At 45.1% G+C, this 15,749-nt stretch overlaps 1 protein-coding gene across 4 annotated transcripts in view; it reads right to left on the bottom strand.

Moving 5' to 3' along the window:
• Positions 1–15,749, bottom strand: part of GARNL3 (GTPase activating Rap/RanGAP domain like 3) — a 159,070-nt gene that overhangs the window by 23,464 nt on the left and 119,857 nt on the right. For all 4 annotated transcript variants that reach the window (XM_043469599.1, XM_043469601.1, XM_043469600.1 and 1 more), the window contains 7 exons: positions 15,075–15,183; positions 12,818–12,863; positions 11,720–11,826; positions 10,616–10,731; positions 8,390–8,494; positions 7,161–7,235; positions 4,819–4,930 (listed from right to left, as the gene is read on the bottom strand). In XM_043469599.1, coding sequence (XP_043325534.1) covers positions 4,819–4,930; positions 7,161–7,235; positions 8,390–8,494; positions 10,616–10,731; positions 11,720–11,826; positions 12,818–12,863; positions 15,075–15,183 — 670 coding nt within the window. The remainder of the gene's footprint in view (positions 1–4,818; positions 4,931–7,160; positions 7,236–8,389; positions 8,495–10,615; positions 10,732–11,719; positions 11,827–12,817; positions 12,864–15,074; positions 15,184–15,749) is intronic.

Raw genomic sequence — 15,749 nt, 5'->3', positions numbered from 1 at the left:
AGCCTGGTGAGAAACAGTCCATAGCGGCACAAAGAGTCAGACATGACTGAGTGACTAACACTTTCACTTTAAGCAAAGGGTCTGTTCTGAGCTTGACAGAATCAGGGCAAGGCAAAGATGTCCCAGGATGTATAGACATTTCAGGCAGAAGTGTCTAGGTGATTCTTTACCTGCACTTTGAAGATACTTAGGTCTTCAAGTGTTCTGCTGTGGGTTTGGGTGTTTCCTTAATTATAATTTAGGTGCAGGAGGCCCTAAGGATCTTGGCTCTTCCAGAAACCTGTCTGTCTGGGAGTTTATCCCTCACTGGATGGTGCCCAGGAGGGGGCAGAACTTTCGTCATTAGGATTAGTAAGAATCCCAACCCCTCACCCCGACCCTGGGGAGGAGTCTCCCGCTCCTGCAGCCCAGTGAGAGCACTGGATTTGTCAGAGCACAGAGCCTGCTAAGCTCTTATGAAACAGATGACTTGTCTCTAGTTGTCCTTCATGATGGGGGCAGCTCATCAAACACTCTCCTTCCTCCAATACCTCAGGCTTTTTCATTGTGAGGCTCTTTGTGCTTCTGTGGGGGCAAGACTCCTTTTTTCAAACCATGAGATGATCATTCATTTCAGTGTCCATCTCTGCATTTGACTAAATAACTATGATTACTTCATTAAGGCCAGGCATGTAGGAAGCCCAGGGCTTCCTACATATCAGGCCTTAATGCTAAGTGTTGTAGGTGTCATTTAATGTAAATGTCCCACAATGACCCTATTAGGTAGGAATTTCTAATATTCCCATTTAACAAATGAGAAATCTGAGGCTCAGAGGTGCTAGAAAATTGTCAAAGCACATGTCCTGAACTTGTGGAACTGAAGGCCATGCAAGGACAAAGTCTGAGCTCTAAGCTGGTGTTGTAACCTAAAAACAGCACTGCATGCCCATGGACTGATGGGGTGAGCAAGGGAACAACCCTGATGTGAAGAATTAATGTGACAGAAGCACGTCATTTCACAGTTAAAACAGAGGGATACCATGTGGCTGCCCAACTCTGTACAGAGTAAATTAGCACTTACTCTTTACCAAATCTTTCTCAGGTGGCTTTGTTGTTGTTCAGTAGCTCAGTCATGTCTGACTCTTTGCGACCCCATGGACTGCAGCACACCAGGCTTCCCTGTCCTTCACCATCTCCTGGAGCTTGCTCAAACTCATGTCCATTGCGTCAGCGATGCCATCCAATCATCTCACCCTCTGTCGTCCCCTTCTCCTCCTGCCTTCAATCTTTCCCAGCATCAGGGTCTTTTCTAATGAGTCAGTTCTTTTTCGGCTTCAGCATCAGTCCTTCCAGTGAATGTTCAGGACTGATCTCCTTTAGGATGGACTGGTTGGATCTCCTGGCTGTCCAAGGGACTCTCAAGAGTCTTCTCTAACACCATAGTTCAAAAGCATCAATTCTTCAGTGCTCAGCTTTTTTTATAGTCCAACTCTCACATCCATACCTGACTATTGGAAACACCATGGCTTTGACTATACAGACCTTTGTCAGCAAAGTAATGTCTTTGCGTTTTAATATGCTGTCTAGGTTGGTCATAGCTTTTCTTCTAAGGAGCAAGCATCTTTTAATTTTATGGCTGCAGTCACCATCTGCAATGATTTTTGGAGCCCAGGAAAATAAAGTCTCTCACTGTTACCGTTGTTTCCCCATCTATTTGCCATGAAGTGATGGGACTGGATGTCAGGATCTTAGTTTTCTGAATGTTGAGTTTTAAGCCAGCTTTTTCACTCTCCTCTTTCACTTTCATCAAGAGGCTCTTTAGCTCCTCTTCGCTTTCTACCATAAGGGTGGTGTCATCTGCGTATCTAAAGTTATTGGTATTTCTCTCAGCAATCTTGAGTCCAGCTTGTGCTTCATCCAGACTGGCATTTCTCATGATGTATTCTGCATGTAAGTTAAATAAGCAGGGTGACAATATACAGCGTTCACGTACTCCTGTGGCTAGATAGGTTTATATATGGCACAGGAAGGAAGAGCAGGCAAGGATATGAGAAAGTAATGTGGGTTCAATGACTGTTTCAAAACTATGGATTCCTTCTTGTAACCTCTCTATGAAGAAACCATCTTTTAGATGATCTGGCTTTTCTATTACCAAAACAAAACAAATGGTGATAGCATATTTATTCAGTATTTGGTCTCCCTTCAGAGCAGGTTTTGCTACACTTAGAATGCAAAGAATTTTTAATAGTGACCTTGAAAGGAGCAGACTCTCAAGGGGATGAGTCTAATGAAATTAAGCAGAGGCTAATGGGATAGAGTGTAACTTGCCCTGAAACGAACTGGGAAGATTCACTAATGGAAACAATTCGTAATAGAATTAAGTGTAGACAAGACAGAGGCAAACAAAGAAATAACAAGATAATTATGGCTTAAAAGCACAACAAAGAATACAAAGAAAGCCTTAAGGGTTATTCTCTTCTCAGCATAAGCAAACAGGGAAGCATTACTGCATAATCAGGACATGAAAGTAATAATCTGAGTAATACATGCGAGCTGGTGGTGGATATATATGGCTACCACCTGCATAGACAATGTTCCTCAAGTTTGAAAGAAGAGGATTTCCTGGCAATCACAATAATCCTTATATCTGACACTTCCATTACATTTTGTATCCATAAAGATGCAAATTTCATAAAGGGACTTGGGTATTCTTGGTTTGGATTTTACTTTTACAAAAAAGCAACTCAAAGAGAATTTTTTTCTGTTTTCAGACAGGTCTTACAAATAATCATGAAATTACTTTCTCTTTCCCAAAAAGGCAAACAGGTAGAATTTGACATTCTTTTCATCATAAAATTTTTCATAATTATTTGTCCAGGACTTGACTGCAGCCATGAAATTAAAAGACGCTTACTCCTTGGAAGGAAAGTTATGACCAACTTAGATAGCATATTAAAAAGCAGAGACATTACTTTGCCAACAAGGGTCCATCTGGTCAAGGCTATGGTTTTCCCAGTGGTCATGTATGGATGTGAGAGTTGGACTGTAAAGAAAGCTGAGTGCCGAAAAATTGATGCTTTTGAACTGTGGTGTTGGAGAAGAGTCTTGAGAGTCCCTTGGACTGCAAGGAGATCCAACCAGTCCATCCTAAAGGAGATCAGTCCTGGGTGTTCATTGGAAGGACTGATGCTGAAGCTGAAACTCCGATACTTTGGCCACCTCATGCGAAGAGTTGACTCATTGGAAAAGACCCTGATGCTGGGAGGGATTGGGGGCAGGAGGAGAAGGGGATGACAGAGGATGAGATGGCTGGATGGCATCACCGACTCGATGGGCATGAGTTTGAGTAAACTCCGGGAGTTGGTGATGGACAGGGAGGCTAGGTGTGCTGCAATTCATGGGGTCGCAAAGAGTCGGACACGACTGAGCAACTGAACTGAACTGAACTGATGGTTTTGGAAATCTGCATCACGCTAAAAATGGTAACACTGGTAGAGTTTAATCAACTTTAATAAACTTTAGTAAAATGTAGTTGGTTAAGTGGAGAGAGCACCGGACGAGGAATCACCTCTGGGTTCTGGTCCCAGAAATGCCACTAATTAACTGTTAGGACTTGGGCAAGTCACATAATTTCTTTGAAAGAAAAGTGAAAGTGAAGTCGCTCAGTCGTGTCCGACTCTTTGAGACTCCATGGACTATAGCCTACCACGCTCCTTTGTCCATGGGATTTTCCAGGCAAGAGTACTGGAATGGGTTGCCATTTCCTTGTCCAAAAGATGTTCCCAACCCAGGGATTGAACCTGGGTCTCCCGCATTATAGGTACATGCTTTACTATCTAAGCCACCAGAGAAGTCCTAATTTCTTTAGGACTCCTTTTCTTTATCTGTAAAACTAAGAGATTAGACTAAGCCTCCAAGGTCTATTTTTGTTTTATTTTTAAATAAATTCTTTTATTTGGTTACTTGCTACTATCCTTTAGATGCTTTATCACTCATTAGGAGTCTGGAAGAATCCAAGAGACCTCCTGCACATTTCTTGAATCTAAATTAAATCCCCACCCAAAATTGAATTCCCTCTAGGGCATCCTCGCCAAGGTCATGTCCCACTGGCGACTGATCTGTGGTGACAGGGAGTTGTCTGCCTCCCTGGGGCAGGCTGACTCACCTGGCTGTGAGAAGTTTGACTTAATATTGAGTTGAGATCTGTCTTGTCAAAATCTTTTTCTTTCTCTATCCATCAAACAGGTTATCTAAGATCCTTATTGTTTGTTTTAGATACTGAGTACATTCTGAATTAGAAGCCTTAAAAAAAATGTGGTTTGAGAGAGAGTATATCCCTGAGACAGAGGTTCTAAAGAACCATGTGGCCATGTTGATTTAAAGTCAAACATTGGAATCATGACAAGTATTCCTGCAAAGGAGATTCTCCTTGCAGGTCGTTTGATGTACTCAGTGCTCAGTCGCTCAGTCATATCTGACACTTGCAACCCCATGGACTGTAGCCTGCCAGGCTCCTCTGTCCATGGGATTTCTCAGGCAAGAATACTGGAGTGGATTGCCATTTCCTTCTCCAGAGGATCTTCCTGACCCAGGGATCGAACTCGTGTCTCTTGCATCACAGATTAATCAGAGATTTGGGGAAGGGATGAAATTGTCATGGATGCCTCCCCCTCTCGCTTGTGTGTTGAAAACAACAAGGTAGTTTTGTAAGGGGATGAAACTGTGTTAACCTCACCGCTGAGGACACATGTATCCAAAGGGAGCTGACCAGTGGTCACCCATCTTAGAAGTAAGACAAGTCACACAGAGAGACAGCTAAAGGAGCAGCTACTCACTAACCATCCACTAGCAAGACGCCGGCATCAGTGGAAACCAGCAAGGCCTGGCCCCAGGGGTCCGCACACACAGCCTCATGAGGGAAGTTACTGCAGAAACACTGTGGCTCCCAAGGCTGCGGGGCAACACAAGACAGGAAGGTTGAGAGCACAGAGGAGCAGGCCGGCCCGTGGGGGAAAGGCACACACACCACCCAGAGCAGCAGCACAGACGCCCCCGCCCCGGAGCCAGACGGGCTCTGACTCAGTCACCTTTCTTAAGGAAAAAAGTCTCCTCCCAGAAATGCATGCAACAGGAAAAGGCTCAGTCAGGTGTTTCTGGCACCGAGACCTGTATTATAATGATGCCCTCAAGGGCTAGGGAAGCATCAGTAATGTTTTCTAAGCAAATGTTTCTTTTAGAAGTTGGACCAATTGGTGCCTATTTTTTTTTTTTTGGAGGTTTCACAATAGTTCTTTATGAAAGGAAGTCCCACCCAATTCTAAAAAAAAGTCAGATTCCTGTGCTGCTGATTTGGCAAAATTATTAAACCACACACAATGCAAGAAACTGCTATCATCTTAACATGAAAAGGCTTATTGACCCACTTATGGCTATGAAATCTTCAAGAAAAAAAATAATGTCTGTTCGTAGGAATATGTCAAGGGCTCCGATGAAACCTACTCATGTTCCCCCACGTGACACGTTCATGTCATGGAGCCCGAATCCTTGGTTTCATTCCATGTTGATCGAGCAGGAATAGTCGGCACTGCCTTACTGCTCCCTTGGAGCTGTGGCTGATGCCTGGAACCATTAACTTCCCTCCAGAGCATGTGGCTTGGCCTCAAAGGACAAGGAAGCCTATAGAGATTCTCAGGGATGAGTTGACGCCCTACATCTTCACTTTTACCTGACGCTGTACCTGTGTGCATGTGCCTGTGTGCACACGTAACGTGTGTACATGGGTGTGTTTGTAAGTTCTAAGTGAGCACATGCTGGCACACTCGAAGTAGGAGTGATGGCTCTGAGGTCACCTGGGTGACCTGGTGCTGTTTGGGATGAGGGTAAACACTGTGTGAATTATTCCTGTCTTGGAAAATCATGCTATCCCTTTATGAAACCTACCAGCCTCAAAATGAGTGACCTCATTGCTGAGATGAGGCTCGGGCTGTTGTGAAAAGATCACACAAAGGACGTGAAGATATTTTATAAACTGAAAGAGGGCTGCCCAAGTGCAGGTCATTACTTGGAATGGCACTTCCCTAAGAACTTTTTAAGAAAGTTACTAAATCTTATTGGACTGTGCGATCTATGAAGTCCTTGACAACACTACAAATTCTACTATTCAAATGAATAAGCAGACAGTGGGAATTTTGGCAACCTTTGGAAAAGATACTTTACCATTGGTCTTGTCTTAAATTGGCTGTGGTATTTCAGCACTGGTTGTATTTTGAGCGCATCATTTTCTTGAAACCAGACTTTGAACTGTGTAGGTTCTACAGTTCAGATATAGATCATCTATACCTTTAGGGCGAAAGTAGATATATTCATAATTCTTTTGCTTTTACAATGGCCACTTCTCCAGTGATACATTGTCTGTGGAGTTGTTCCATTTAATTATCTTTTACATATTCTGAACATAGATAATAATGAAGTATGTAGGGTACGACTTTACAATGCAAATAATGCAAACAGTAAGTTCACACTGTGATTTGTTTCTGTGTTTTCTCTTCTGTGCTTGATGACCACCTGGTTCTTCCTCCACGGGAGCAGAAATGAGCAGACGCCGTGCCATGAATGGGTGGCAGAGGCGGCAGTGACTGCTGAGCGGTGGCCTCTGAGCAGCTGCGTCGGCACCAACTCGAGGGAGACGCACACTCTCAGGCCCGCTCAGACCTACGGAATCAGAGGTCCGGGGGGTGGCTCTAGCCCACACGAAGCTGCAGAAATACTGCCCGAGAGCCTTGCTGTTGAGTGCGTCCGTGGTCAGCAGCACAGGCGCCACCTGAGAGCTTGTTGCAAACACAGGATCACGGCCCGGCTGCAGAGCTGTTGGCGAGAGCCTCATTTGGTCAGGATGTCCGAGCGGTCTGTACACACACAAGGCTTGAGGCACACTGCGGGGCTCAGTCTGCCTGTCCAGGCCCGGCCCAGCAGCTCTGCCCCTTGAAGCAAAGGTGCAGGCACACCATGGAAGTCAGGAGGCGCTCATTAAATGCTGCCCAACCTTACCTAGGGCTTCGTCGGCAGACTCCGCCACAGACAAGCTCTTCTTCCTCCTGTCCCACAGAGCTCTTTCTAAGAATCTCAATAACTTCCCTGAAGACACAGGACATTCAAAGCTGAACATGAAAGCATCAACTCACCTCTTTTTTACAGATCCCCGATGCCACCAAGCTTGATGGAGCATCCCCTCTCACGATGGATTTCAGCTTTAGTGCCTTACAGAACAGAGATCTCTTTCAGTTTATCAGGCAGTAAAAGCAGAAGAATCAAGTTATGACTTGAAAAAAACTTTTTAAAATGAAACAGGAGTAATTTCAGGCTTGTTTCAGGTACCCACGCTGCCCTATCACTGAAGATAAGGAAAGGAGTCAGCTGGATCTAATGACTTCAAATGCATTCTGTCATTTCAACTGATCAATATATCAGTACAGTTATTTCCAAACCACCAGTACTGAAAAAAATCCGCAGGTCCTTCCTCAAACTTGATGAATCAGATTTTCTGAAAGTAGAGTCGGGGTACTATCTTTGAACACGGACCAAAGTTGGAGGCCCCGGTGACAGGGCTCCTGCTTTGGGAAAAGGTTATCTTTGCTGCTAAGCTTTCGTGATTGCCTTGCTGATTAGCTTCCACTTTCAGGTCAGAATCTTGTCTGCAGCAGATAGCTCTTCTCCTCCTTCTTGTGACATGGGACCAAGGCAGAAGGCTGTGTCACCTCCAGAACTGAGAAACACTAATGTCACGGAGGAGCCAGGCAGAGAGGAAATGGATTCCTCTAAAACCTGGAATAAGGTGATGCCCGGTAGCCACCTCTCTGTGACGACTGCTTCCAAGCGGTAGGGGGGAAATCAGGGTCTCCTGCAAGGACAGACCCCACTGTGCTGACTCCTGCCAGGGTCCAGTTCAAGGTGCTTTCCCTAAATTGGCTCTCTACTCTTCAGAAAATCCCCAGGAGTCAAGCAAATGGTATGTGCTCCCTTGACAAGAGGGAGCAGGGACTGAGCCCTGTGGCCTCTTGCTCCCAGCCAGCATCACCCCTCCTCATATAAAGAACAAGGTCCTACTGTACAGCACAGGGAACTATATTCAATATCCTGTGATGAACCACAATGGAAAAGAATATGAAGAAGAATATAAATATGTATAACTGAATCGTTTTGCTGTACAGCAAAAATTAACACATTGAAAATCAATTATACTTCAATAAAATTCAAAAAAAAAATCCTCCTTATGGTTCCCCAATGATCCTAAGAGAAGTGACAGAGCTCCTCCAGAAGTGTGCAAACATGACATTCCTTGCAGAAGGGCCATCTGGTTTGGATGGACTCACAACTCCGTGTCTTACACAACAGGTGTCAGAGGAAAACCCACCTGTCCTATTCTAACGAACTCTGCCTGGCGGGCCTCCTCTTTCTTCCTCGCTGACTTGGGCGACTCCGGTAAGACATCACTGAAAGATCGTCTATTAAGCATGTTCTGAAAAAGAAAGACAAGTTATAAATTCCAAAGATGGTTATCAAATCTCATCTTTGTCTTCTCTTAATCCACAAACCTATTTGTCCAAACAGTCCTACTTCTGCTGCCTCTATTCATTCACTCAATAAGCATACATGGAGCACCGCTCCCGTGTCCGCCCAGGTCTGTGTGAGGCATGAGGGATTAAGGAGTCAACGGGGGGAGAGCCAGTCCCGCGGAAGGGCTGAGAGCAGGGCTCAGAAAGCAAGCACACCAGCCGCTCCACTCACTAACCACCTCCCAGAGTGATCGGCCACTACGCTGCACAGCTCCAAGGATGCCGTTCTCAGAGAAGGTGCCCCGGAACACGACGCACTCAACTCCATGCAAACAGGGCCCCCTGGACTTGTCAGCTCTGTGGCCTTCTGGGTAATTTTGGGCAAGGAACTTAATTTCTGAGTCTCAGTGTCTTTGTGTCGCTAATACCTGTCTCTGAGGTGTGTTACAAGGACTAAGAGAGGAAATGCATGGGAGGTGCTTGAGCACACTCAGTAAATGTCAGTTTTCTTCCAGACAGCAGTCAGAGAACTAGGTGCATGCTTGCAGTCAGCATGTAGTGGCTGGGCACCTATGCTCTGTGGGATCTGGGCAATGTGGTGGACACAATCTCTGTCCTCATGGAGCAGAGTCTATGGGGAAGATAAAGTAACTGACTACACGACTGGCACATGGATAATTTCTATGAAGGGGAGATACATAAAGCATCTGGAGGCATTTAACAGGGGCACTTGGCTTCAGCTGGGGGCTGGGGAAGGCCTGTTAAGGCAGTGATGCTTCAGCTGAGATCTGCAAAGACATCACATACTCTTCTTGGTACCCTTTCTTCATTGGAAGGACTGATGCTGAAGCTCCAATACTTTGGCCACCTGATTTGAAAAACCAACTCACTGAATAAGACCCTGATGCTTGGAAAGATTGCGGGCAGGAGGAGAAGGGGGTAACAGAGGATGAGATGGTTGGATGGCATCACCGACTCAATGGACATGAGTTTGAGCAAACTCGGGGAGATAATGAAGGACAGAATAGCATGGCATGCTGCAGTCTATAGGGTTGCAGAGAGTGGGACATGACTTAGCAACTGAACAATAACTCTCTCTTCATCCTTCCTTGACTTTAAGGAAATAAAGAAATGGGCAGATTGCCAATTATGGCTGGCTATTTAGGGCCTTGGGTTTGGTCTGGCCCAAGCCCTGTAAGTAGCTGGGTGTAGAGACCAGCTGGAAATCAAGGGCACCTATAAGATGGCGATGGTCACTGGTTTGAAGGGAAAGGACCACATGAGCACCAGTTTGTTCTGATGTTCTTCATCTCCCCGGGGTGAGACCAGAAACTACATTTATGTTCACATTCAGTAGCAACTCCTGTTGCTGGAGTTTGTGGCCGCACTGATTCTAGGGGAGTGTCCCTACTTGTTCTGTGTTCTTTGTTAAATGCGAGAAATGCTTCTAAACAATGAAGATTTCATTCTGCATTAACACTTGTTAGCCACCCTGACACATGGCGATCTTATACTGAGTCTGGAGGCCTCCAAAGTGTGTGGGGCCCTCGAGGTGCTGGGCTCCTCAAGGGAGGAGCTGGGTCTCATCAGTGTGGATACACCTTCAGCCTAGGAAGTGTCTGGTGCAATGTGGATTTTCAGTAAATGCACAGGCATATTTCAGTGCCTGAATGTGGTGCTCGACAGTAAATCTCCAGAAAACCTTAAGACAGCGTAGTCTCTCTCCCAAAACTCTACTTCGCCTGCCCATCAGTCCCATGGCACAGGTAACGCTGAGCGGCACACCCCAGGTCAGCCACCCCAAAGCCCGCCACTGCCCCGGGGGCTGTGGACTGGCACTCATGCCCCCGCCTGCATGGCCACCCCCTCAGGCTTGTTTAGGAAAGTCGCACTCCTGCACATGTACATTCAACATCCCCTCTTCCCATGGTATCCACGAGAGAACCCCAGCCCCTGGCGGCCACAGTCCAGCGTTGACAGCAAGGATCAGGAGACGCTACACTCAAAACCAGGACCATCACGAGGACTTGTGTTCTCAATTCAGACCCCGTGGGAAGGAAAGAAGACCACGGACCCGGGGTTACCTTGTGCAAATCTGGCATCAAATCCTGGTATAAAGATCGAATCAACATATCCAGAGTTCGTCGACGTTTCTGGGCGAATGTTGGGGTTTCCAAAGTGGCTTTTTCACCATTAATTACTAAAATAAATCAAGTTACAAAGGGAAATACAAATGTTAGGTTATTGAAGAATGTCTTTCTCAAGGAAACTTCTCACAGTAAATGCCACCCATTTCCTAATGCTCTTACTACCCTTCTTTCATGGAAGAATCCTTAAAAACTCGCTAAATTTCTCTGTACAAACTCATAGTCCATAGGTATATCTATCTTGCCTTTCCTGTTGGATAACAAGATTCCTGAGCAGAGGGTATAACTAATTACCTGAAGACCTAGCACACCCAAACCTGCCCTCATCCACCATTCCACCCACCTACTCACCCACCCACTAATCCATCCATCCATTAATCCACCTACCCACCCATCCACCCATCCATCCAACACATGGGCCAAACCATAGGATGCTATTTGATGGGATTAAATATATATTTGCTGCATTTTGTTAGAAAAAATAACACCACCACTGCCCAAGCAGAGTACTGGAATTCTTAGCCCAATAAAAGTTTCTTCTGGAAGAAAAAGCTGGTGGTTTAGTGGACTACAGACACTGAGAGTCAATACAGTGGAATGCCCAGTTACACATTAGCACACAGAATAGGAAGTGTGCAGTAGAGCTAGGAGCTTGAGGTTGAGACAGTTATGGGTTTGAATCCCAGCTGTGCTGCTGACTGAGCATTCTTAAGCAAATTATTTAGATCCTTGGGCCTCAACTTTCTATTATGTAAAATGAATATAACCATATTTCCTTATGGGGTTGTAAGAACGTGATACAACACATATAAAAGAGCACCGAGCTAGGCCTATTGAACTGAATAAATATTAGTTATTTGGTGGAGAGACCTCCAAAACACCATCAGAAAACTAAATACATTTCTCACAAAAAATTAACAGAACATGGAATGCAATCAATGCTTAAATGATGATATCTTCTGTACAGCATCTTGCAAGAATTAGAAGGAATGTATTTTGATGTAGAACAAGGTACAAAAACATTTCAAAATAGAAACTTACATTTCACTAGCAAAAAGTCCCTGAATTCCTGGTGGTCTGTAAACACCGGTGGGGATGGCAAAGGTGGGCCAAAGAGTGGTACGCTTTCCTCTGAAAATATTTTCAGCCTGTGTAGAGAACATTGTAGAGTTAGTTGGTTTTTCTTAAAAGATCATCAATGTCTGGATCTTAAATTTCTCCAGTTGCATATGTGATGTGTTAGGAATACTTCCACAGGAGGAAGGCATTCTCTGTGCTTCCAGAACTTCGGCCACCATGCAGCAATCCTATCTACTTTAGGGCAAAGATCAGGTCTTCCTGGATCCTTCATGGTCCAGCCCACCAAGCAGTGGGAAAGTCACCCACCGCAGTAATGACAGCAAAGACCACCACTTGCACCCACTGCACAACAGGCAGCATACTTGGCAGTTTAAGACATAGCATCAGTGGATTCTCAGCATCCTGCCAAAGTAGAGCCATTACCTTCCTTCCACAGACAAGGCTTGAGGCTCCAAGAAGATAAACACTTTTCCCCTAGAGCTTCAAAGTTAGTAAGCAACAGAGCTGGGATTCCAACCCAGGTCTATTTGCCTCATAGTTCATCCTCTTTCCACATCATGATACCTTTTAACAGATTAATTTTTGAGAACAAAAGGATAAACAGGCAAGGATATAGCTTAGGAAGGAGGGTGCTCTGGGCAAGATCAAACATATCACATTTGTGCTCTCTGTGGAGCACAATCACATTCCAAGCTAGCCCTGACCCTCCGGTCTTCTGCACAGAGCAACACGGTATGAAACAGGGGACTGCCCTGGTGATCCAGTGGCTAAGACTCCATGCTCCCAGTGCAGGGGTCCCAGGTTCAATCCCTGGTGAGGGCGCTAGATCCCACATGCTGCAACTAAAGATCCTGAGTGCTGCAACTAAGACGCAGTGCAGCCAAATAAAAAATCCCAAATCAAAACAAAACACTATATGAAACAAGCTTTTCCTGAAGACACAGTCTTTCAAGTCAATCAAGAAATAGGTAATAAATCAAGAGTCTCATAAAATGAATGCCAAATTAACATGTAGACATGAGAATTAGAACAAGCTGTCAAGATAATGTTGTTACTAACCTGTAATTGTCCTTTTGCTGATCATACCTCACTAAGGCAAAAATATCTGTGGTGATGGTTAAGGAAATCAATTAAGGACCCAATGCACACAGTCAAAAGCTTGTGTTTGGTAAACCCCAGGTAAAGGATCATCTTGGACCTGCTCTCCTGGGGTCAGGGCACCTGTCACCCTGGAACCTTGACTTCTGTAAAAGAGACAGCCAGGAAAAAAAAAAAAGAGAGACAGCCAGGGGAGACACAGGTTTGACCTCTGCATGCTCATCCTTTTGGGAAAGGGCTTCACCTCCAAATCTGTCAGAAAAGCAATATAAATCACGCTATGAAAACACTATGACAAAGCAAAACCAGAGCAAAAAGATCACTTCCCTTGCCTGGAAATATATACAAGATCCCCAATGAAATTAGCCAGATATTTCATCTCACACATTTTGAAAGGAAAAGCAGTTTAAATGTTTCCACTGTATACTTTCCCTCTCTCTCCGTCTGGCTTTTAGTAGACAAAACAAACCCAAACAGTGTAGCTGGTGGCAGTCTCTAGGCACAATCTACTTTGCTCATGTTGGGCACGTTGAGTCTAAAATAGTACCACCTCCACCAGCTTTTTTTTTCTTCTCCCATTCCTCCTCCTCCCCCAGCATCTCCCAGCCCTAGCTTCTCTTAGCTAGGGTTGAAATACCATACTCTTCAATCCCTCAGAGTGCTCCCACTCTTAGATTTGTCCCTTTGGAGAAACAAACGAGCCCAGTTCCAAATCTAAAACTCATAATGAAAGGAAATTCTAAAAATAATGATGATCTCTCTGTTACTCTGAGTCACCTCCCTCACCCTCCTGGAATTTTCTTTTGTTCTGTAAGAAGAACCGCTGCAGGAAGGGGGAAATATTAGTCCTCCATCCCAGTGACCAGAACAAGATATCACTTATTATTAATGTGTATGTGCATACCTGTTTTCTTCCCTGCCCTCATGGCAATTTTCAGCTTTTAAAAACGTACATACTGGGGCTTCCCTGGTGGTCCAGTGGCTAAGACTCTGTGCTTGCAATGCAAGTGGTCTGGGTTCAATCCTTGGCCAGGGAACTAGATCCTGCATGCCACAACAAGGATCAAAGATCTCGAGTTCCACAACTAAGACCCAGCACAGCCAAATAAATAAATGTGCTCAGTTGCTTCTGTCATGTCTGACTGCGATCTCATGGACTGTAGCCTGCCAGGCACCTCTGTCCATGGGATTATCTCGGCAAGAATACTGGAGTGGGTTGCCAGTTCCTCCTCCGAGGGATCTTCCTGACCCAGGGATCAAACCCGTGTCTCCTGCAGCTCCTGTATTGGCAGGTGGATTCTTTATCCCTGAGCCACCTGGGAAGCCCCCAAATAAATGATTTAAAGAAAAACTTACATTCTATAATGTTAGGACATAAGCGAACAAGCTAGAGGATGCAAAGCAATCTATTTGAAGATGCCATGAGTCACAATGGTCCTAGCTCCCAGCATCTTTACTGGGGTCTCCAGGGAACATGAATAACTAGACCAGAATTCATTCTGAAAAATGCCTGTTAGTTGTCTTTTACTTATTATGGGAAACCTGTAGGTACTGCTACTTGCCTTTGACTTATTATGGGCAGCATGACAGCTGGGTCTCACTGTCATGGCCAGTGGCCCAGGACAATGGGGCCATGGTTGGGGATGTGTTGGGCTGGCCATGCTCATGCCCCAGGTCTGTCTGAGTGCAATGAGCTTGGACATTACTGAGAACTTCAGTAGGTCTTCAGTAGGTCTTTCAGCAATGTGAGCTAAAAGAGGGATGTGAGGAAGCGGAGGGAAAGCAAATAAAAATAGGATTAATTCTATCACTTCTCAAATGTCAAGAGATGGTAATGCAGCAGCCATTCCCAGGACTTAGAACCAACAAAGATACATCATTTTGGCTTTTTATCTCAGCTTGCAAGTTTTTTATACCTAAAGTAAATTTCTCAGAGCATTAACTACCTATAATTCTTCTAATTCCCTTATTATCAGTGGAGGGTAGGAAGTTCCCCTCATTTCATAGACACTTGAGGAAAGGGAAGACAGTTCCTAAGTGAAGAATTCTCTGAGAATAAATAAGTCCATCCATCACTGCAGTGGACAGAGACAGTGGCTCCTGGGATCTAGCGAGCAAAACAAACAGCATGTGCCAGTCCACCATAACATTAGGCTTCAGGGTCATTTCAGGTCCAGCGAGGCTAACCCTCAGGAGGGTTCACACAGGCCCAGGATACGTGTGAAGTGGGAGCGGATCATGGAAGGCTTGAAGGCAGGAGAAGGTTCCTCCCCTTCCTGGAACACTATGGTGACGATGTCGTTTCCAATGTGGCGCTTCCTTTCCACCTGGATGCAAATGAACAGCATCACTGAGAAGGCCGCTCACACACGGTATGTTCCCAGAGTTAATGCGCTAATGCAGCAAAACAAACTCCAATGCTCACAGAGCCCTGAGCTTCAGTATCTTTGACTCCTTGCCTCCCAAACTTCTCCAGCCCATCTCCTGGCTCATCCGGCAGTCTCCTCCGCTCCTCATCCAACTCAGGCCTGCATTTAATCTTCACTACCCTCCCCTAGGCGCCTCCTAACAGTCTCCTCGCCTCCATTCTCTCCCACTTTACTGCTCTGATCAGGTTCACCTTCACTCCTGCTTCATCTCCTTAGCCTGGAGTTCAAGGCCCCCAGATCAGAGGCATTACATCAGAATTCCCTGGGGACGGGCTCAAATATGCACATTTAAAAATATAAATGAATGCCTTCACTAGTTCTGAAGCACATACTTGGTGAGAACAGTGGCCCTATCTAATCTGACCCCAGCTGACCTTTCTAAAATCATCTTCTAGAGCTAGGGCCAGTAAATCTTTTTTTTTTTTAATTAATGTTTTTTAATTGAAGGATAATTGCTTTACAGA

Source organism: Cervus canadensis, chromosome 5 (assembly GCF_019320065.1).
Source record: "Cervus canadensis isolate Bull #8, Minnesota chromosome 5, ASM1932006v1, whole genome shotgun sequence".
In the NCBI taxonomy this organism is placed as follows: domain Eukaryota; kingdom Metazoa; phylum Chordata; class Mammalia; order Artiodactyla; family Cervidae; genus Cervus; species Cervus canadensis.
The sequence above is the reverse complement of the archived record's forward strand: the minus strand, read 5'-3'. Positions and strand labels throughout refer to the sequence as shown.